The sequence below is a fragment of the Crassostrea angulata genome, chromosome 7 (genome assembly GCF_025612915.1).
Source record: "Crassostrea angulata isolate pt1a10 chromosome 7, ASM2561291v2, whole genome shotgun sequence".
NCBI lineage: Eukaryota > Metazoa > Mollusca > Bivalvia > Ostreida > Ostreidae > Magallana > Magallana angulata.
The window spans coordinates 32665936-32688303 of NC_069117.1; the positions used below are offsets into that span (position 1 = coordinate 32665936).

Consider the following 22368-nt stretch of genomic DNA (forward strand, 5'->3'; position numbering starts at 1 on the left):
ATTTTCATGTCTATCAGGATGACACTTAATCAAGATTGTGCATCCTTTTTTACATCTTTTTTGTAAAAGCTTGATCTATTTTCAAATTCATAAAAATATGTATTTGCAAAGCGCTATTTCTTGCTCAATAATGTTTATTATATTGAAAAGAGAAAGATGACAAGAAGAATATAAAAGACAATTGTTTATTTAAATGAGTACAGGTATTCAAGTTGAATTACATTTAATTCATCTGGCCATCATTTAAACAGTTGATCATGACCACAGAAAATGTGTTTTCTGAATATTGATCGTATATATTTTGACCAGAAATATGCTTTATCCACACTCTGTCCCCGACCTGTAGCTGTTGTACAATGAGATTAGAGGCAGACTGAAATATATTAAGACTGGCATCATTATATGCCATCACCCCTGCCTTCTCACTACCATTGACAACTATTCTTGACCAGAAAGACTCCCTGCGAGCTGCAACAATTGTACTGTAAATGATATAGAGCCCAGCCCTTGGGGCTGTGAAGATTCCTGTGGAAATATCATATCCTCCTCCCACCTGGTATAATACTAAATTGTATCTAACAGGTTGTCCAACAACAGACATACGTGCGTAGCAGCGACTGCATCCTGCTGTAAAAGCTACATGGGGTCCTGTGAAAGAAAAAATGCAGCAGTAGCATGTTGATGTAAAGCTTTCAAATGACTCTACAGGAAACGGTTGAGTTTGAATATGTACTAAAGTGGAGATTTGAATTGAAACAAGCAATCCAACTGAATATATTGTTTTAAAAACTGTATGTTATGTTTAAAGATGCACATTGAATGGTACATGTTATTGTAATTAAGAGTAAAGTAGAGGGATTTTGGGCTGCAAAATGGTAGTGGTCAAGAAACCAAAGTTGGGACAGAATATCCAGATGTGGATTATTAAGAACTGTTGGTGATTCTAGGAAGGTGTCAGTCCAAATATGAAGCTGATAATTATTCAATAACCATGGTGTAAACTGAGGTGACCACCAGGGCCCTTGAGCCTCTTTGTTTTAGACAGTTGGTCATTGGATTGTGAATGCGATGGTTTCATCGTTTCTAGCTACCCGTAAATTCATGCATAAAAAATCATTAACATAAATCATAAATTATACATACCTTGACTCGCTGCAATGTGCGAAAGAGAAGCATTGAATTTTGCTGTAGTTGTGTCTTAGGTGTCTGTGAGCTGTTGAATCTCTGCCATTGTTTGGTTTTGCATGTCCAGAAGTGACAATGATAAATACCGCATCTGAAGTTGTTGACTTCATAGACTGGCTGACACATTATTTGTAATCTCTCGATCTTGGAGTTTTATTTTCCGAACAATCTCATTGGTTATTTGGCTCTCCAGTCTCAATTCTTGGAAACCTGTTTGATAGGTGACATTCAAATCATTTAGATCATCTCTCAAGATTTGGTTTTCACTTTGTACTTGATGGAAAGAATTTTCCAGAAGAATTATTCTCTGCTGTGAAGTTTGGTTTAAGGTTTTTAGGATTTGGACATCTTCTTTTAGGGATTTTTGCTTGAGCTCATAGATTTGCTGCTGTTGCTGAAGTAATCGGTTCTCCTGTTGCAAAGCTGCTAAGTCCTTCAATGCAGAATCCAAAACAGTTTGCATTTTTTGAAGCTGTTGTAGAACAGTTGGATCCATTTGTCCATTGGATATGGATGTGGATGTTGCGTTGGATTGTGGTCCATTGAAGAGCAGAGCATTTCCGTGGAAAACTGTGCAAAGAAAAACAAGACTTGTTATAAAGCTGCTCATACTTGAATAATTATTGTAACACTGATACGATCCAACATGTAACTTTTTTTTATCTCTTTTATTTAGAGTTGACAAGATTCAGTTGACTCTGGCCGCAATTTATCTGTTTCAATTTATCTTATCATAACTAACCTATACTTATCATTTTTACCATGGACATATTACTATGAAGTTATGAACTCATTTCTAATCAGTAAATAACCTCATGATAATTTCTGTATTTAAACTTTAAGCGATTTTTATTATGATTTTATACTGTACCTTTTCGTGCAAGTTACTGATAGCTTGAAAGCTTAAGTAAGTCAATGGTGAAGAAATTACATCCCAAAGTAAATGACAAACAAAAGTTTCAAGCACAATGATCACACTCAAACAGTTTTGAAATGATAGAATGCAATGCTTTTGCAAAACTCTTCAAAATGAATTTAGAAAAGAAGCATAAATTTTAAAAAGTTATTGATCATGATCAATTAATATGATTTCTGTGTACTGAAAATCAGCTTGATAGAATTCAAAAATGTATTGTATTTAAAGTGTGTTAGAATAAGGCACAATGGTAGTTCTTTCAAAATCCATGAAAATTGAACCACCACAATGCATTGTATCTAATGGTCCAATAGTGTATCTTCAATTTTTAGCTCACCTGAGCCAAAGGCTCAAGTGAGCTTTTCTGATCACAATTTGTCCATTGTCTGTCGTTGTTGTCCTCATCGTTGTTGTAAACTTTTCACATTTTCATCTTCTTCTCAAGAACCACTGGGCAGATTTCAACCAAATTTGGCACAAAGCACCACTAGATGAAGGAGATTCAAGTTTGTTCAAATGAAGGGCCACACCCTCTTTAAAGGGGAGATAATTGAGAATTATTGAAAATTTGGTGGTATTTTTCAAAAATCTTCTTCTCAAAAACTATTCGGCCTGAAAAGCTTAAACTTGTGTGGAGGCATCCTCAGGTAGTGTAAATTCAAGTTTGTTCAAATCATGGTCCCCGGGGATAGGGAGGGGCCACAAGAGGGGAATCAAGTTTTACATAGGAATATATTGAGAAAATCTTTATAAATCTTCTTCTCAAAAACTATTAGGCCAGAAAAGCTCAAATTAAAATGGGAGCATCCCCAGATAGTGTAAATTCAAGTTTGTTCAAATCATGATCTCCGGGGGTAGGGTTGGGCCACAATTGGGGGATCAAGTTTTACATAGGAATATATAGAGACAATCTTTAAAAATCTTCTTCTCAAAACCTATTAGGCCAGAAAAGCTCAAATTAAAGTGGAAGCATCCTCAGCTAAGATAGTGTAGATTCAGGTTTGTTGAAATCACACTCCCTGGTGGTATGGTGGGGCCACAATGGGGGAATGGATTTTTACATAGGAATATATAGAGAAAATCTTCAAAAATCTTCTTCTCAAAAACTTTTAGGCCAGGAAAGCTCAAATTTGAGTGGAAGCATTCTCAGGTAGTGTAGATTCAAGTTTGTTCAAATCATGGTCCCTGTGGGTAGGGTGGGGCCACAATAGGGGGATCAAGTTTTACATAGGAATATATAGAGAAACTTTTTTAAAATCTTCTCAAAAACTATTAGGCCAGAAAAGCTCAAATTAAAGTGGAAGCATCCTCAGGTAGTGTAGATTCAGGTTTGTTGAAATCATAGTCCCTGGTGGTATGGTGGGGCCACAATGGGAAAATGGATTTTTACATAGGAATATATAGAGAAAATCTTTAAAAATCTTCTTCTCAAAAACTATTAGGCCAGGAAAGCTTAAATTTGAGTGGAAGCATTCTCAGGTAGTGTAGATTCAAGTTTGTTCAAATCATGGTCCCCGGGGATAGGGTGGGGCCACTATTGGGGGATCAAGTTCTACATAGGAATATATAGAGAAAATCTTTGAAAATCTTCTTCTCAAAAACTTTTAGGCCAGGAAAGCTCAAATTTGAGTGGAAGCATCCTCAGATAGTGTAGATTCAAGTTTGTTCAAATCATGGTCCCTGGGGTTTCAAATCAAATCAAATAATCAAGTGATCAAATAGATATAATAATGCAATACAATGTCATATCATACGTTATAATATCATATCTCATCATTGTTTATTACAGTATTTTATTGTATTATATGATATATGTTGTAAATATGATAGGATGCAATATTTAATTTTATATTATTGTATTGATTAACATATGAACATATGATTATCATACAATTTTTTAACAGATGGTATATGATATTGTGTCAAAACAGAATCCATGAATAACCAAGATCATAAAGGATGATTTTCATTTAATATGATAAAGGTGATCTCATAAAGGTGAAGTCTCATAAGGGTGATGTCTCGTCTCGGTGAGCTGTGTAATCTGTGATAACCTAGGTTTATAAATCTGCGTCAGAAACGTCACATCATGAATGTGAAATTTATCCCATTTCCCTGAACTACCATGACATTTTGGCAAGGATCGACATTAGTGGTTGTCCGATTGCCCGGGGCAAGTGAAATCTCGTTTCGGGCAAGTGAAACTATGAACTTGCTTTTCGGTGAAAATTTGATTAGAAATATTTTACTTTAAGTGAAAAATTAATTTGTAAACATAATAATAAACTTTCACTAGCTTTGCATTTGGAAAACCCCAGTGTTTATTTAAGATAAGCTGTTCCCTATTATTGTTTATTCAATTATCAAATTTATTTAGATTTTACCTTGATAGTTGAAAGATATTCCATAATTCTGTTACATTCTTTTGATAAAACTGTGTATCATGATGAAGTTTGTTTTTTTTATACCCCGCTCCGAAGGAGAGGGGGTATACTGTTTTACCCTTGTGTGTCTGTCCGTCCGTCTGTGTGTCCGTAACAAAAATTTCTGTCGCATTTATCTCAGCAACTGTTTATCGCAGATGCTTGAAATTTTTACACAGTGTTTGTTAAGGCATGCCATATCGTGGGATATATTTTTGTACCAATCGGACGTCAACTTCCTGTTAAATGACGACTTTGCTTATTTTTTAACCAAAATTTTCAAACAAATTTTCGTCAAAGATTTCTCAGCAACTATTTATTGCAGATGCTTGAAATTTTTACACAATATTTGTATAGGCATGCTATATCATGGGATGTATTTTTGTACAAATCAGATGTCAACTTCCTGTTAAATGATGACCTTGTTTATTTTTAGCAAAAATTTTCAAACAAATTTTCGTCAAAGAATTATCAGCAACTGTTTATCGCAGATGCTTGAAATTTTTACACAGTATTTGTATAGGCATGCCATATCGTGGGATACATTTTTGTACCAATCAGACGTCAACTTCCTGTTAAATGAGTGCTTTGTTTATTTTTAGCAAAAATTTTCAAAAATTTTTTTGTCAAAGAATTCTCAGCAACTTTTTATCGCAGATGCTTGAAATTTTTACACAGTATTTGTATAGGCATGCCATATCGTGGGATGTATTTTAGTACCAATCGGACGTCAACTTCCTGTTTAATGAGTACTTTGTTTATTTTTTGCAAAAATTCTCAAACAAATTTCCGTCAAAGATTTCTCAGCAACTATTTATCGCAGATGCTTGAAATTTTAACACACTATTTATTTTGGCATGCCATATTGTGGGATATATTTTTGTATCAATCGGACGTCAACCTCCTGTTAAATAATGACTTTGTTTATTTTTAGCCAAAATTTTCAAACAAATTTTCGTCAGATTTCTCAGCAGCTATTTATCGCAGATGCTTGAAAGTTTTACACAGTGTTTGTTAAGGCATGCCATATCGTGGGATATATTTTTGTACCAATCTGACGTCAACTTCTTGTTAAATGAGTACTTTGTTTATTTTGCATATTCACATCAGAGCTGGGGTATCACTAGTGAGCATTGGCTCACAATATTTTTTTTTTTGGTTTTTTTTTTTTACGAATTTTGAAACTCATAGTTGGGGTGTGAATTATGCACAACTGAGTATTATATTCAGCAAATTACAGTTTATCACATTTAGAGTTAATAAAGCCCCCAGTCAAATACCAAGTCCTCACCAAGGACATCACAGGTCAGTGTTAATATAGGTGGTCCTCACAGATCTAAGTTACAATAGAATTGTCATGATTGTAGGTGGTATAATTTTCATGGCTATCAGGATGACACTTAATCAAGAATGTGCATCCTTTTTTACATCCTTTTTGTGAAAGCTTGATCTATTTTCAAATTCATAAAAATATGTATTTGCTAAGCACTATTTCTTGCTCAATAATGTTTATTATATTGAAAAGAGAAAGATGACAAGAAGAATATAAAAGACAATTGTTTATTTATAAATAAGTACAGGTATTCAAGTTGAATTACATTTAATTCATCTGGCCATCATTTAAACAGTTGATCATGACCACAGAAAATGTGCTATATGAAATGTCACTGTATAGATGTTTACCATCAATCAGCATTATCCACACTCTGTCCCCGACCTGTAGCTGTTGTACAATGAGATTGGAGGCAGATTGAAATATATTAACATTGGCATCATTATCTGCCATCATCCCTGCCTTCTCACTACCATTGACAACTATTCTTGACCAGAAAGACTTGCTGCGAGTTGCAACACTTGTACTGTAAATGATATAGAGACCAGCTCTAGGGGTGGTGAAGATTCCAGTGGAAAAATCATATCCTCCTCCCACCTGGTATAATAATAAATTGAATTTAACAGGTTGGCCAACAGCAAGTGTATGTGAGTCGTAGACAGTGATTCCTGCTGTAAAAGCTACATGGGGTCCTGTGAAAGAAAAAATGCAGCAGTAGCATGTTGATGTAAGGCTTTCAAATGACTCTACAGAAAACGGTTGAGTTTAAATATGTACTAAAGTGGACGATTGACTTGAAACAAGCAATCCAACTGAATAAATTGTTTTAAAAACTGTATGTAATGTTAAAAGATGCACATTGAATGGTACATGTAAGAGTAAAGTAGAGGGATTTATCACAGGCTGCAAAATGGTAGTGGTCAAGAAACATGAATATCCATGTCAAAAAACCAAAGTTGGGACAGAATATCCAGATGTGGATTATTAAGAACTGTCGTGATTCAAGGAAGGTGTCAGTCCAAATATCAAGCTGATGATACATGTAATATATAATTATTCAATAACCATTTTGTAAACAGAGTTGAATTCTACTCAGGTGACCACAGGGGCCCTTGGGCCTATTTATTGTAGACAGTTGGTTATTTACAGGAACATTGGGTTGTGATTGCAAAATTTCTAGCTAAATTCATGCCTAAAAATTCATTAACGTAAATCATAAATTATACATACCTTGACTTGTTGCAGTGTGTGAAAGAGAAGCATTGAACTTTGCTGTAGTGGTGTCTAAGATGTCTGTAAGCCGTTGAATATCTGCCATTGTTTGGTTTTGTTGGTCATCAAGTCTGGAGTTTAGAACACTGGTTAGGTTTTGCATGTCCAGAAGTGACAATGATAAATACCGCATCTGAAGTTGTTGTCTCTGGAGACTTGCTGACACATTATTTGTAATCTCTGGATCTTGGATTTTTATTTTCTGAACAATCTCATTGGTTATGTGGCTTTCAATCCTCAATTCTTGGAAACCTGTTTGAGAGGTGACATTCAAATCATTTAGATCATCTCTCAAGATTTGGTTTTCACTTTGTACATGATGGAGAGAGTCTTCCAGAAGGACTATTTTCTGCTGTGAAGTTTGGTTGAAGGTTTTCAGCTTTTGGACATCTTCTTTTAGTGATTGTACCTGTAGTTCTAAAGCAGAATGCTGTTGTTCAGAAAGTTTTTGCTTTAGCTCATAGATTTGCTGCTGTTGCTGAAGTAATCGGTTCTCCTGTTGCAAAGCTGCTAAGTCCTTCAATGCAGAATCCAAAACAGTTTGCATTTTTTGAAGCTGTTGTTGAACTGCTGGATCCATTTGTCCATTGGATATGGATGTGGATGTTGCGTTGGATTGTGGTCCATTGAAGAGCAGAGCATTTTCTGGGAAAACTGTGCAAAGAAAAACAAGACTTGTTATAAAGCTGCTCATACTTGAATAATTATTGTAACACTGATACGATCCAACATGTAACTTTTTTTTATCTCTTTCATTTAGAGTTGACAAGATTCAGTTGACTCTGGCCTCAATTTATCTGTTTCAATTTATCTTATCATGACCAACCTATACTTACCATTTTTACCAGGGACATATTACTATGAAGTTATGAACCCATTTCTAATCAGGAAAATAACCTCATGGTGATTTCTGTATTTAAACTTTAAGAGATTTTTATCATGATTTTATACCTTTTCGTGCAAGTTACTGATAGCTTGAAAGCTTAAGTAAGTCAATGGTGAAGAAATTATATCCCAAAGTAAATGACAAACAAAAGTTTCAAGCACAATGATCACACTCAAACAGTTTGGAAATGATAGAATGCAATGCTTTTGCAAAACTCTTCAAAATGAATTTAGAAAAGAAGCATAAATTTTAAAAAGTTATTGACCATGATCAATTAATATGATTTCTGTGTACTGAAAATCAGCTTGATAGAATTCAAAAATGTATTGTATTTAAAGTGTGTTAGAATAAGGCACAATGGTAGTTCTTTCAAAATCCATGAAAATTGAACCACCACAATGCATTGTATCTAATGATCCAATAGTGTATCTTCAATTTTTAGCTCACCTGAGCCAAAGGCTCAAGTGAGATTTTCTGATCACAATTTGTCCGTTGTCTGTCGTTGTCGTCGTTGTTGTCGTCATCGTTGTTGTAAACTTTTCACATTTTCATATTCTTATCAAGAACCACTGGGCAGATTTCAACCAAATTTGGCACAAAGCACCACTAGGTGAAGGGGATTCAAGTTTGTTCAAATGAAGGGCCACGCCCTCTTTAAAGGGGAGATAATTGAGAATTATTGAAAATTTGTTGGTATTTTCCAAAAATCTTCCTCTCAAAAATTATTCAGCCTAAAAAGCTTAAACCTGTGTTGAGGCATCCTCAGGTAGTGTAAATTCAAGTTTGTTCAAATCATGGTCCCTGGGGGTCACAAGAGGGGGATCAAGTTTTACGTAGGAATATATTGAGAAAATCTTTAAAAATCTTCTCAAAAACTATCAGGCTAGAAAAGCTCAAATTAAAATGGGAGCATCCTCAGATAGTGTAAATTCAAGTTTGTTCAAATCATGATCCCCGGGGTAGGGTGGGGCCACAATTGGGGGATCAAGTTTTACATAGGAATATATAAAGAAAATCTTTAAAAATCTTCTTCTCAAAAACGATTAGGCCAGAAAGGCTCAAATTAAAGTGGAAGCATTCTCAGGTAGTGTAGATTCAGCTTTGTTTAAATCATAGTCCCTGGTGGTATGGTGGGGCCACAATGGGGGAATGGAATTTTACATAGGAATATATAGAGAAAATCTTTAAAAATCCTCTTCTCAAAAACTATTAGGCCAGGAAAGCTCAAATTTGAGTGGAAGCATTCTCAGGTAGTGTAGATCCAAGTTTGTTCAAATTAATCATGGTCCCTGTGGGTAGGGTGGGGCCACAATAGGGGGATTAAGCTTTATATAGGAATATATAGAGAAAATCTTTAAAAATCCTCTTCTCAAAAACTATTAGGCCAGGAAAGCTCAAATTTGAGTGGAAGCATCCTCAGATAGTGTAGATTCAAGTTTGTTCAAATCATGGTCCACGGGGGTTCAAATCAAATCAAATAATCAAGTGATCAAATAATTATAATAATGTATAACACAATACAATGTCATATCATACGTTATAATATCATATCTCATCATTGTTTATTACAGTATTTTATTAGGTCACCTGAGTCACTCAGGTGACCTATTGCAATTGGTCTTCGTCCGTCGTCGTGCGTCTGTGCGTCGTGCGTCGTGCGTTAACAATTTTACATTTTTAACTTCTTCTTGAAAACTACCAAGCCAATCGTTACCATTTTTGGTGTGAATCATCTCTATGGTAAGAAGAATCTAAATTGTGAAATTCATGGCTCTACCACCCCTGGGGTGCCACGGGTGGGGCCAAATATGCAAAAAAAAGCCAATTTTTCAAAAATCTTCTTCTCTACTCCCACGCATGTGAGGAAAAAACTGGTTGGATGGTTATGTTGTCCATGAAGCCCTCTACCAAAATTGTGAAATTTATGGCCCCTGAGTCAGGGGTTCTGGCTCTAGGGTGGGGCCAATATGGCCATATAGTAAAACTGTATTAAACCTTAGAAAATCTTCTTCTCTACTACCATATATATTTTTAAAAAACTAAATGCATGATTATGATGTCCATGAAGCCCTCTACCAAAATTGTGAAATTTATGACCCCTGGGTCAGGGGTTCAGGATCTAGGGTGGGGCTAATGTGGCCAAATAGTAAAAATGAATTAAATCTTAGAAAATCTTCTTCTCTACTATAATATATATTTGTCAAAAACTAAATGCATTATAATGATGTCCATGAAGCCCTCAACCTAAATTGTGAAATTCATGACCCCTTGGTCAGGGGTTCAGGCTCTAGGGTGGGGCCAGTATGGCCATATAGTACAAATGTATTAAATCTTAGAAAATCTTCTTCTCTACTCCCATATATATTTGTTAAAAACTAAATGCATGATTATGATGTCCATGAGGCCCTCTATCAAAATTGTGAAATTCATGACCCCTGGGTCAGGGGTTCAGGCTCAAGGATGGGGCCAATATGGACAAATAATAAAAATGTATTAAATCTTAGAAAATCTTTTTCTCTACTCCCATATATATTTGTCAAAAACTAAATGCATTGTTATGATGTCCATGAGACCCTCTACCAAAATTGTGAAATTCATGACCCCTTTGTTAGGTGTTCAGGCTTTAGGGTGGGGCCAATATGGCCATATAGTGTTAATGCATATAATGTTTAAAAATTTTCTTCTCTATTCTCACACATCTGTATAAAAAACTGACTAATAATTATGTTTACCAGGAAGTCCTCTACTGAAATTTTAATTTTCATGTCCCCCTCAAGGATGGGTTATGACTCTAGGGCAGGGCCAAAATGGATGTAGAGATGTTAATGCATATAACGCTAAAAAATTATTTTCTTTACTCCCACACACCTGAAATGAAAACTGAATTCATGATTTTGTAGACCAGATCTTTTAGTTTTTCACCAAAATAATAGTTTTCACAGTTTTTTAGCTCACCGAGACGAAGTCAGGGGGAGCTTATGCTATACCGTCGGCGTCGGCGTCCGGACCTGGTTAAAGTTTTTGTTGCAGGTCCTGTATCTAAGCTATTACTTGTCTTATCTTCACCAAACTTGTATGGATGATGCATCTGGACCTACTTATGGACTTGAAAGACTTGGATGCTGAATCTGAGTCCTAAATTTCAGATGCTGGAGGAGGTTAGGGTTGTTGGACCAGGTTAAAGTTTTTGTTGCAGGTGCCCTTTGATAGCAATATCTAAGTTACTGCAGGTCTGTACTTCACCAAACTTGCATGGATGGTGTGTCTTATGATACTGATGCACCAGACAGGCTTGAGTGCTGAATCTGAGCTATAGGTTTCGGATGCTGGAGGAGGTTAAGGTTTTTGGAGCTGGTTAAAGTTTTTGTTGCAGGTGCCCTTTGATAGCAATATCTTAGTTACTGCTGGTCCGTACTTCACCAAACTTGCATGGATTGTGTGTCTTATGATACTGATGCAACAGGCAGGCTTGAATGCTGAATCTGAGCCATAGGTTTCGGATGCTTGAGGAGGTTAAGGTTTTTAGAGCTGGTTAAAGTTTTTGTTGCATGTGCCCTCTGCTGATTATATCTTAGTTACTACTTGTCCTAACTTCACCAGACTTCCATGGATGATGCGTCTTATGATACTGATGCACCAGACAGGCTTGAATGCTGAATCTGAGCCATAGGTTTCGGATGCTGAAGGAGGTTAAGGTTTTTAGAGCTGGTTAAAATTTTTGAAACAGGTGCCCTCTGATGATTATATCTTAGTTTTTACTTGTCCTAACTTCACCAGACTTCCATGGATGGTGCGTCTTATGATACTGATGCACCAGACAGGCTTGAATGCTGAGTCTGGGCCATAGGTTTCAGATGCTGGATATGGTTAAGTTTTTTGGAACAGGTCACATGTTTGATAGATAATAGTACTTTTTCAAACTTGCATAGTTGATTAAACTGAAGTATGAATGAATCACAGAGGAAGCTTCAGATGCAGAGCTTGATCTCCAATATCAAGGATGCTAAAAAATATATCTTAGTTATTACAGGTCCCAACTTCACCAAACTTGAATGGATGGTGTGTCTTATGATACAGATGCACCTGACAGGCATGGATGTTGAATCTGAGCCATATGTTGCGGATGCTGGAGCAGGTTAAGGTTTTAATTGCTAGTGCCGTATCTGATGATGATATCTTAGTTATTACTGGTCTGAACTTCACCAAACTTGCATGGAGATGCGTCTTGTGTATACTGATGCACCTGACAGGCTTGAATGCTGAATCTGAGCTATAGGTTTCGGATGCTGGATGAGGTTTAGTTTTTTTGGAACAGGTCACATGTTTTATAGATGATAGCTTGCATAGTTGATTTAACTATATTATAAATGAAACGCAGAGGTTGCTTCAGATGCAGAGCCTGATCTCCATTATCAAGGTTGCTAAAGAAATCTCCTACCTCACTCAAACCTGCTCGATAGATAAATGTGTTTGTTGATAAATGATATAACATGATTCCTACGATATAGTATTGTATGGTATGAAACAATATTGTTTAATATGATACAATATAATATCATATGTAATATTATAAAAAGTTATATGATATGATATGATATTGTATAATTTTTTTGATATTTTATGTTATGATATTTTATCATGATATCCTTATGTATAGAATTGTATATTATGATACAGTATTGTATAATATTATATTGTATTATTAATTTATTATTTAATCACATGATACTATTACATAAGATATTGCAAAATATAATATTGTATCCTATGATACTATATTGTATATTCTATAATATTGTATCATACGATTTTGTATAATATGATATTAGTTTCTGTAATATAGAATTATATCACATGAAATTGTATAATATGATACTGTTATTAGATATCGTATCATACGATATTGTATAATATGATATTGGTTTATAATATGATATATTATCTCATCACATGAAATTGTATTGTATGATATTGTAAAATATATTATTGTATCATATGTTACAATATGTATAAAGTAATATTGTATTATATAATATTTTACTTTATCACATAATATTGTATCATTTGATATGAAACAATGTTGTATCAAATAATATTGTATCATATGATACAATATCATATTATGTATCAAAAATGATACAGTATCATACAATATCATACTATATTACACAATATAATATCATATGTGTCAATGTTATGATGTATTATGTAATATGATATTGTAATATAATACTATATTGTTTTATATATTATGATATTGTATTATTTGATCAAATACAATAATCTATAACACAATACAATGTCATATCATATGTTACAATATCATATCTCATCATTGTTTATTATGATATATGTTGTAAATATGATAGGATGCAATAATTAATTTTATATTGTTGTATTGATTAACATATGAACATATGATTATCATACAATTTTTTAACAGATGATATACGATATTGTATCAAAACAGAATCCATGAATATCCAAGATCATAAAGTATGATTTTCATTTAATATGATAAAGGTGGTCTCATAAAGGTGAAGTCTCATAAGGGTGATGTCTCGTCTCGGTGAGCTTTGTAATCTGTGATTACCTATGTTTTTGAAATGTGGTCATCATTAAAAATTTATAATTTTTTTACTCCAGTATGAAAATTAATTAATTAGATGCATATATGAGACTCCAAGACAAGTTTGTGTATGGGATATATGCTACTCAGGTGACCGTTAAGGCCAATTGGCCTCTTGTTGTATTATATGATATATGTTGTAAATATGAGAGGATGCAATATTTAATTTTATATTATTGTATTAATTAACATATGAACATATGATTATCATACAATTTTTAGCTCACCTGAGCTGAAAGCTCAAGTGAGCTTTTCTGATCACATTTTGTCTGTCGTCCGTCCGTCCGTCCGTCCGTCCGTCCGTCCGTCCGTCTGTCTGTCTGTAAACTTTTCACATTTTCAACATCTTCTCAAGAACCACTGGGCCAATTTCAACCAAACTTGGCACAAAGCATCTTTAGCCTAAGGGGATTTAAATTTGTGAAAATTAAGGATCACGCTCTTTTGCAAAGGGAGATAATTAGGAATTTATGAAAATTTTCGAGAAATTTTCAAAAATCTTCTTCTCATGAACCATAAGACAAGGAAAGCTGAAACTTGTGTGGAAGCATCATCAGGTAGTGTAGATTCTAATTTGTGAAAATCATGACCCCCGGGGGTAGGGTGGGGCCACAATGGGGGGTCGAAGTTTTACATAGGAATATACAGAGTAAATCTTTGAAAATCTTCTTCTCATGAACCATAAGACCAGGAAAGCTGAAACTTGTGTGGAAGCATCCTTGGGTAATGTAGATTCTAATTTGTGAAAATCATGACCCCCGGGGGTAGGTTGGGGCCACAATGGGGGGTCGAAGTTTTACATAGGAATATACAGAGTAAATCTTTGAAAATCTTCTCCTCATGAACCATAAGACCAGGAAAGCTGAAACTTGTGTGGAAGCATCCTCGGGTAATGTAGATTCTAATTTGTGAAAATCCTGACCCCCGGGGGTAGGGTGGGACCACAATGGGGGGTCGAAATTTAACATAGGAATATATAGAGTAAATCTTTAAAAATCTTCTTCTCATGAACCATAAGACCAGGAAAGCTGAAACTTGTGTGGAAGCGTCCTCATGTAATGTAGATTCTAATTTGTGAAAATCCTGACCCCCGGGGGTAGGGTGGGACCACAATGGGGGGTCGAAATTTAACATAGGAATATATAGAGTAAATCTTTAAAAATCTTTTTCTCATGAACCATAAGACCAGGAAAGCTGAAACTTGTGTGGAAGCATCCTCAGGTAGTTTAGATTCTAATTTGTGAAAATCATGACCCCCGGGGGTAGGATGGGGCCACAATGGGGGGTCGAAGTTTTACATAGGAATATATAGAGTAAATCTTTAAAAATCTTCTCCTCATGAACCATAAGACCAGGAAAGCTGAAACTTGTATTGAAGCATCCTCAGGTAGTGTAGATTCAAAGTTGTGAAAATCATGACCCCCGAGGGTAGGGTGGGGCCACAATGGGGGGTCGAAATTTAACATAGGAATATATAGAGTAATTCTTTAAAAATCTTCTTCTCATGAACCATAAGACCAGGAAAGCTGAAACTTGTGTGGAAGCATCCTCAGGTAGTGTAGATTCAAAGTTGTGAAAATCATGATCCCCGGGGGTAGGGTGGGGCCACAATATGGGGGATCGAAGTTTTACATAGGAATATATAGAGTAAATCTTTAAAAATCTTCTTCTCAGAAACTAATCAGCCAGGAAAGCTGAAACTTGTGTGAAAGCATCCTCAGGTAGTGTAGATTCATAGTTGTGAAAATCATGACCCCCGGGGACAGGGAGGGGCCACGATGGGAGATCTAAGTTTTACATAAGAAAATATAGAGTAAATCTTTAAAAATCCTCTTCTCAAAAACTATTAGGCCAGGAAAGCTGACACTTGTGTGAAAGCATCCTCAGGTAGTGTAGATTCAAAGTTGTGAAAATCATGACCCCCCGGGGGTAGGGTGGGGCCACAATGGGGGATCGAAGTTTTACATAGGAATATATAGAGTAAATCTTAAAAAATCTTCTTCTCAGAAACTAATCAGCCAGTAAAGCTGACACTTGTGTGGAAGCATCCTCAGGTAGTGTAGATACAAAGTTGTGAAAATCATGACCCCCGAGGGTAGGGTGGGGCCAAAATGGAAGGTCAAAGTTTTACATAGGAATATATAGAGTAAATCTTTAAAAATCTTCTTCTCAGAAACTAATCAGCCAGGAAAGCTTAAACTTGTGTGGAAGCTTCCTTAGGTAGTGTAAATTCAAAGTTGTGAAAATCATGATCCCCAGGGGTAGGGCGGGCCACAATCGGGGGCCAAAGTTTAACAAAGGAATATATATGGTAAATCTTTAAAAATCTTCTTCTCAGAAATTAATCAGCCAGATGATTCTTTATAATTGTTAAGATTTTGGCCCCAGGACAATTCTTTGGCCTCATAAGAAGATTCAGAGTTTATGTACGTTTATATCCCATATATAAACAATTGTTAAGGATCTTTTTGAGAACTGCAATACTCAACATATGATATGACTATAAGATCATCCTGTTAGAAAAGGGACTAATGATTGTAAACATAAGAATATCCAGGGGAAAAATGGATTTTATTTATACAGAATCAACATGTATTATTGTACATTGTCCAGATAGTTTGTATTATGACTCCATTAAGCTGATTTTATCATACCTATTGTTCCTCAGGTGAGGGATGTGGCCCATGGGCCTCTTGTTTAACAGATGGTATACGATATTGTGTCAAAACAGAATCCATGAATAACCAAGATCATAAAGTATGATTTTCATTTAATATAATAAAGGTGATCTCATAAAGGTGATGTCTCATAAGGGTGATGTCTCGTCTCGGTGAGCTTTGTAATCTGTGATTACCTATGTTTATAAATCTGCATCAGAAACGTCACATCATGAATGTGAAATTTATCCCATTTCCCTGAACTACCATGACATTTTGGCAAGGATTGACATTAGTGGTTGTCCGATTGCCCGGGGCAAGTGAAATCACATTTCGGGCAAGTGAAACTATGAACTTACTTTTCGGATCGGACAAGTGAAAATTTGAATAGAAATATTTAACTTTAAGTGAAAAATTAATTTGTAAACATGATAATAAACTTTCACTAGCTTTGCACTGGGGAAAACCCCAGTGTTCATTTTAGATAGATGTTCCCTATTAATGTTTATTAAATTATCAAATTGAAAGATATTATGCCCTCAATTCCATAATTCTGTTACATTCTTTTGATAAAACTGTGTATCATGATGTAGTTTCAATTTTTTTTTTAACGAAATTTGAAGCTCAAAGTGGGGGGGAGGGGGGGGGGGGGGAATTATGCACAACTGAGTATTATATTCAGCAAATTACAGTTTATCACATTTTTGAGTAAATAAAGATCCCAATCAAATACCAAGTCCTCACCAAGGACATCACAGGTCAGTGTTAATATAGGTGGTCCTCACAGATCTAAGTTACAATAGAATTGTCATGATTGTATAGGTGGTATAATTTTCATGTCTATCAGGATGACACTTAATCAAGAATGTGCATCCTTTTTTACATCTTTTTTGTAAAAGCTTGATCTATTTTCAAATACATAAAAATATGTATTTGCAAAGCACTATTTCTTGCTCAATAATGTTTATTATATTGAAAAGAGAAAGATGACAAGAAGAATATAAAAGACAATTGTTTATTTAAATGAGTACAGGTATTCAAATTGAATTACATTTAATTCATCTGGCCATCATTTAAACAGTTGATCATGACCACAGAAAATGTGTTTTCTGAATATTGATCGTATATATTTTGACCAGAAATATGCTTTATCCACACTTTGTCCCCGACCTGTAGCTGTTGTACAATGAGGTTAGAGGCAGACTGAAATATATTAAGACTGGCATCATTATATGCCATCACCCCTGCCTTCTCACTACCATTGACAACTATTCTTGACCAGAAAGACTCCCTGCGAGCTGCAACAATTGTACTGTAAATGATATAGAGCCCAGCCCTTGGGGCTGTGAAGATTCCTGTGGAAATATTATATCCTCCTCCCACCTGGTATAATACTAAATTGTATCTAACAGGTTGTCCAACAACAGACATACGTGCGTAGCAGCGACTGCATCCTGCTGTAAAAGCTACATGGGGTCCTGTGAAAGAAAAAATGCAGCAGTAGCATGTTGATGTAAAGCTTTCAAATGACTCTACAGGAAACGGTTGAGTTTGAATATGTACTAAAGTGGAGATTTGAATTGAAACAAGCAATCCAACTGAATAAATTGTTTTAAAAACTGTATGTTATGTTTAAAGATGCACATTGAATGGTACATGTAAGAGTGAAGTAGAGGGATTTTGGGCTGCAAAATGGTAGTGGTCAAGAAACATGAATATCCATGTCAAGAAACCAAAGTTGGGACAGAATATCCAGATGTGGATTATTAAGAACTGTCGGTGATTCTAGGAAGGTGTCAGTCCAAATATCAAGCTGATAATTATTCAATAACCATGGTGTAAACTGAGGTGACCACAAGGGCCCTTGAGCCTCTTTGTTTTAGACAGTTGGTCATTGGATTGTGAATGCGATGGTTTCATCGTTTCTAGCTAAATTCATGCATAAAAAATCATTAACATAAATCATAAATTATACATACCTTGACTCGCTGCAATGTGCGAAAGAGAAGCATTGAATTTTGCTGTAGTTGTGTCTTAGGTGTCCGTGAGCTGTTGAATCTCTGCCATTGTTTGGTTTTGCATGTCCAGAAGTGACAATGATAAATACCGCATCTGAAGTTGTTGACTTCATAGACTGGCTGACACATTATTTGTAATCTCTCGATCTTGGAGTTTTATTTTACGAACAATCTCATTGGTTATTTGGCTCTCCAGTCTCAATTCATGGAAACCTGTTTGATAGGTGACATTCAAATCATTTAGATCATCTCTCAAGATTTGGTTTTCACTTTGTACTTGATGGAAAGAATTTTCCAGAAGAATTATTCTCTGCTGTGAAGTTTGGTTTAAGGTTTTTAGGATTTGGACATCTTCTTTTAGGGATTTTTGCTTGAGCTCATAGATTTGCTGCTGTTGCTGAAGTAATCGGTTCTCCTGTTGCAAAGCTGCTAAGTCCTTCAATGCAGAATCCAAAACAGTTTGCATTTTTTGAAGCTGTTGTAGAACAGTTGGATCCATTTGTCCATTGGATATGGATGTGGATGTTGCGTTGGATTGTGGTCCATTGAAGAGCAGAGCATTTCCGTGGAAAACTGTGCAAAGAAAAACAAGACTTGTTATAAAGCTGCTCATACTTGAATAATTATTGTAACACTGATACGATCCAGCATGTAACTTTTTTTTATCTCTTTTATTTAGAGTTGACAAGATTCAGTTGACTCTGGCCTCAATTTATCTGTTTCAATTTATCTTATCATGACTAACCTATACTTATCATTTTTACCATGGACATATTACTATGAAGTTATGAACTCATTTCTAATCAGTAAATAACCTCATGATAATTTCTGTATTTAAACTTTAAGCGATTTTTATTATGATTTTATACTGTACCTTTTCGTGCAAGTTACTGATAGCTTGAAAGCTTAAGTAAGTCAATGGTGAAGAAATTACATCCCAAAGTAAATGACAAACAAAAGTTTCAAGCACAATGATCACACTCAAACAGTTTTGAAATGATAGAATGCAATGCTTTTGCAAAACTCTTCAAAATGAATTTAGAAAAGAAGCATAAATTTTAAAAAGTTATTGATCTTGATCAATTAATATGATTTCTGTGTACTGAAAATCAGCTTGATAGAATTCAAAAATGTATTGTATTTAAAGTGTGTTAGAATAAGGCACAATGGTAGTTCTTTCAAAATCCATGAAAATTGAACCACCACAATGCATTGTATCTAATGGTCCAATAGTGTATCTTCAATTTTTAGCTCACCTGAGCCAAAGGCTCAAGTGAGCTTTTCTGATCACAATTTGTCCATTGTCTGTCGTTGTTGTCCTCATCGTTGTTGTAAACTTTTCACATTTTCATCTTCTTCTCAAGAACCACTGGGCAGATTTCAACCAAATTTGGCACAAAGCACCACTAGGTGAAGGAGATTCAAGTTTGTTCAAATGAAGGGCCACACCCTCTTTAAAGGGGAGATAATTGAGAATTATTGAAAATTTGTTGGTATTTTTCAAAAATCTTCTTCTCAAAAACTATTCGGCCTGAAAAGCTTAAACTTGTGTGGAGGCATCCTCAGGTAGTGTAAATTCAAGTTTGTTCAAATCATGGTCCCCGGGGGTAGGGAGGGGCCACAAGAGGGGAATCAAGTTTTACATAGGAATATATTGAGAAAATCTTTAAAAACTTCTTCTCAAAAACTATTAGGCCAGAAAAGCTCAAATTAAAATGGGAGCATCCCCAGATAGTGTAAATTCAAGTTTGTTCAAATCATGATCTCCGGGGGTAGGGTTGGGCCACAATTGGGGGATCAAGTTTTACATAGGAATATATAGAGACAATCTTTAATAATCTTCTTCTCAAAACCTATTAGGCCAGAAAAGCTCAAATTAAAGTGGAAGCATCCTCAGCTAAGATAGTGTAGATTCAGGTTTGTTGAAATCACAGTCCCTGGTGGTATGGTGGGGCCACAATGGGGGAATGGATTTTTATATAGGAATATATAGAGAAAATCTTCAAAAATCTTCTTCTCAAAAACTTTTAGGCCAGGAAAGCTCAAATTTGAGTGGAAGCATTCTCAGGTAGTGTAGATTCAAGTTTGTTCAAATCATGGTCCCTGTGGGTAGGGTGGGGCCACAATAGGGGGATCAAGTTTTACATAGGAATATATAGAGAAACTTTTTTAAAATCTTCTCAAAAACTATTAGGCCAGAAAAGCTCAAATTAAAGTGGAAGCATCCTCAGGTAGTGTAGATTCAGGTTTGTTGAAATCATAGTCCCTGGTGGTATGGTGGGGCCACAATGGGAAAATGGATTTTTACATAGGAATATATAGAGAAAATCTTTAAAAATCTTCTTCTCAAAAACTATTAGGCCAGGAAAGCTTAAATTTGAGTGGAAGCATTCTCAGGTAGTGTAGATTCAAGTTTGTTCAAATCATGGTCCCCGGGGATAGGGTGGGGCCACTATTGGGGGATCAAGTTCTACATAGGAATATATAGAGAAAATCTTTGAAAATCTTCTTCTCAAAAACTTTTAGGCCAGGAAAGCTCAAATTTGAGTGGAAGCATCCTCAGATAGTGTAGATTCAAGTTTGTTCAAATCATGGTCCCTGGGGGTTCAAATCAAATCAAATAATCAAGTGATCAATTAGATATAATAATGCAATACAATGTCATATCATACGTTATAATATCATATCTCATCATTGTTTATTACAGTATTTTATTGTATTATATGATATATGTTGTAAATATGATAGGATGCAATATTTAATTTTATATTATTGTATTGATTAACATATGAACATATGATTATCACACAATTTTTTAACAGATGGTATACGATATTGTGTCAAAACAGAATCCATGAATAACCAAGATCATAAAGTATGATTTTCATTTAATATGATAAAGGTGATCTCATAAAGGTGAAGTCTCATAAGGGTGATGTCTCGTCTCGGTGAGCTGTGTAATCTGTGATAACCTAGGTTTATAAATCTGCGTCAGAAACGTCACATCATGAATGTGAAATTTATCCCATTTCCCTGAACTACCATGACATTTTGGCAAGGATCGACATTAGTGGTTGTCCGATTGCCCGGGGCAAGTGAAATCTCGTTTCGGGCAAGTGAAACTATGAACTTGCTTTTCGGTGAAAATTTGAATAGAAATATTTTACTTTAAGTGAAAAATTAATTTGTAAACATAATAATAAACTTTCACTAGCTTTGCATTTGGAAAACCCCAGTGTTTATTTAAGATAAGCTGTTCCCTATTATTGTTTATTCAATTATCAAATTTATTTAGATTTTACCTTGATAGTTGAAAGATATTCCATAATTCTGTTACATTCTTTTGATAAAACTGTGTATCATGATGAAGTTTGTTTTTTTTACACCCCGCTCCGAAGGAGAGGGGGTATACTGTTTTACCCTTGTGTGTCTGTCCGTCCGTCTGTGTGTCCATAACAAAAATTTCTGTCGCATTTATCTCAGCAACTGTTTATCGCAGATGCTTGAAATTTTTACACAGTGTTTGTTAAGGCATGCCATATCGTGGGATATATTTTTGTACCAATCGGACGTCAACTTCCTGTTAAATGACGACTTTGCTTATTTTTTAACCAAAATTTTCAAACAAATTTTCGTCAAAGATTTCTCAGCAACTATTTATTGCAGATGCTTGAAATTTTTACACAATATTTGTATAGGCATGCCATATCATAGGATGTATTTTTGTACAAATCAGATGTCAACTTCCTGTTAAATGATGACCTTGTTTATTTTTAGCAAAAATTTTCAAACAAATTTTCGTCAAAGAATTATCAGCAACTGTTTATCGCAGATGCTTGAAATTTTTACACAGTATTTGTATAGGCATGCCATATCGTGGGATACATTTTTGTACCAATCAGACGTCAACTTCCTGTTAAATGAGTGCTTTGTTTATTTTTAGCAAAAATTTTCAAAAAATTTTTTGTCAAAGAATTCTCAGCAACTTTTTATCGCAGATGCTTGAAATTTTTACACAGTATTTGTATAGGCATGCCATATCGTGGGAT

The 22368-nt window shown here is 35.1% G+C and overlaps 2 protein-coding genes and 2 pseudogenes across 2 annotated transcripts in view; 1 reads left to right on the plus strand and 3 right to left on the minus strand.

Annotated features, from left to right (window-relative positions):
- Positions 1 to 22368, plus strand: part of LOC128191547 (E3 ubiquitin-protein ligase HERC2-like) — a 99046-nt gene that overhangs the window by 31364 nt on the left and 45314 nt on the right. The window lies entirely within an intron of this gene.
- On the minus strand, positions 168 to 1882 carry LOC128191540 (uncharacterized; annotated as a pseudogene).
- Positions 6046 to 7902, minus strand: LOC128191537 (uncharacterized). The gene is made up of 2 exons (XM_052863669.1): positions 7088 to 7902; positions 6046 to 6549 (listed from the first exon to the last, which is right to left on the minus strand). The coding sequence occupies exons 1-2, from the start codon at positions 7821 to 7823 to the stop codon at positions 6125 to 6127; spliced, it is 1161 nt and encodes a 386-aa protein (XP_052719629.1). The 5' UTR covers positions 7824 to 7902; the 3' UTR covers positions 6046 to 6124.
- Positions 17355 to 18954, minus strand: LOC128191541 (uncharacterized; annotated as a pseudogene).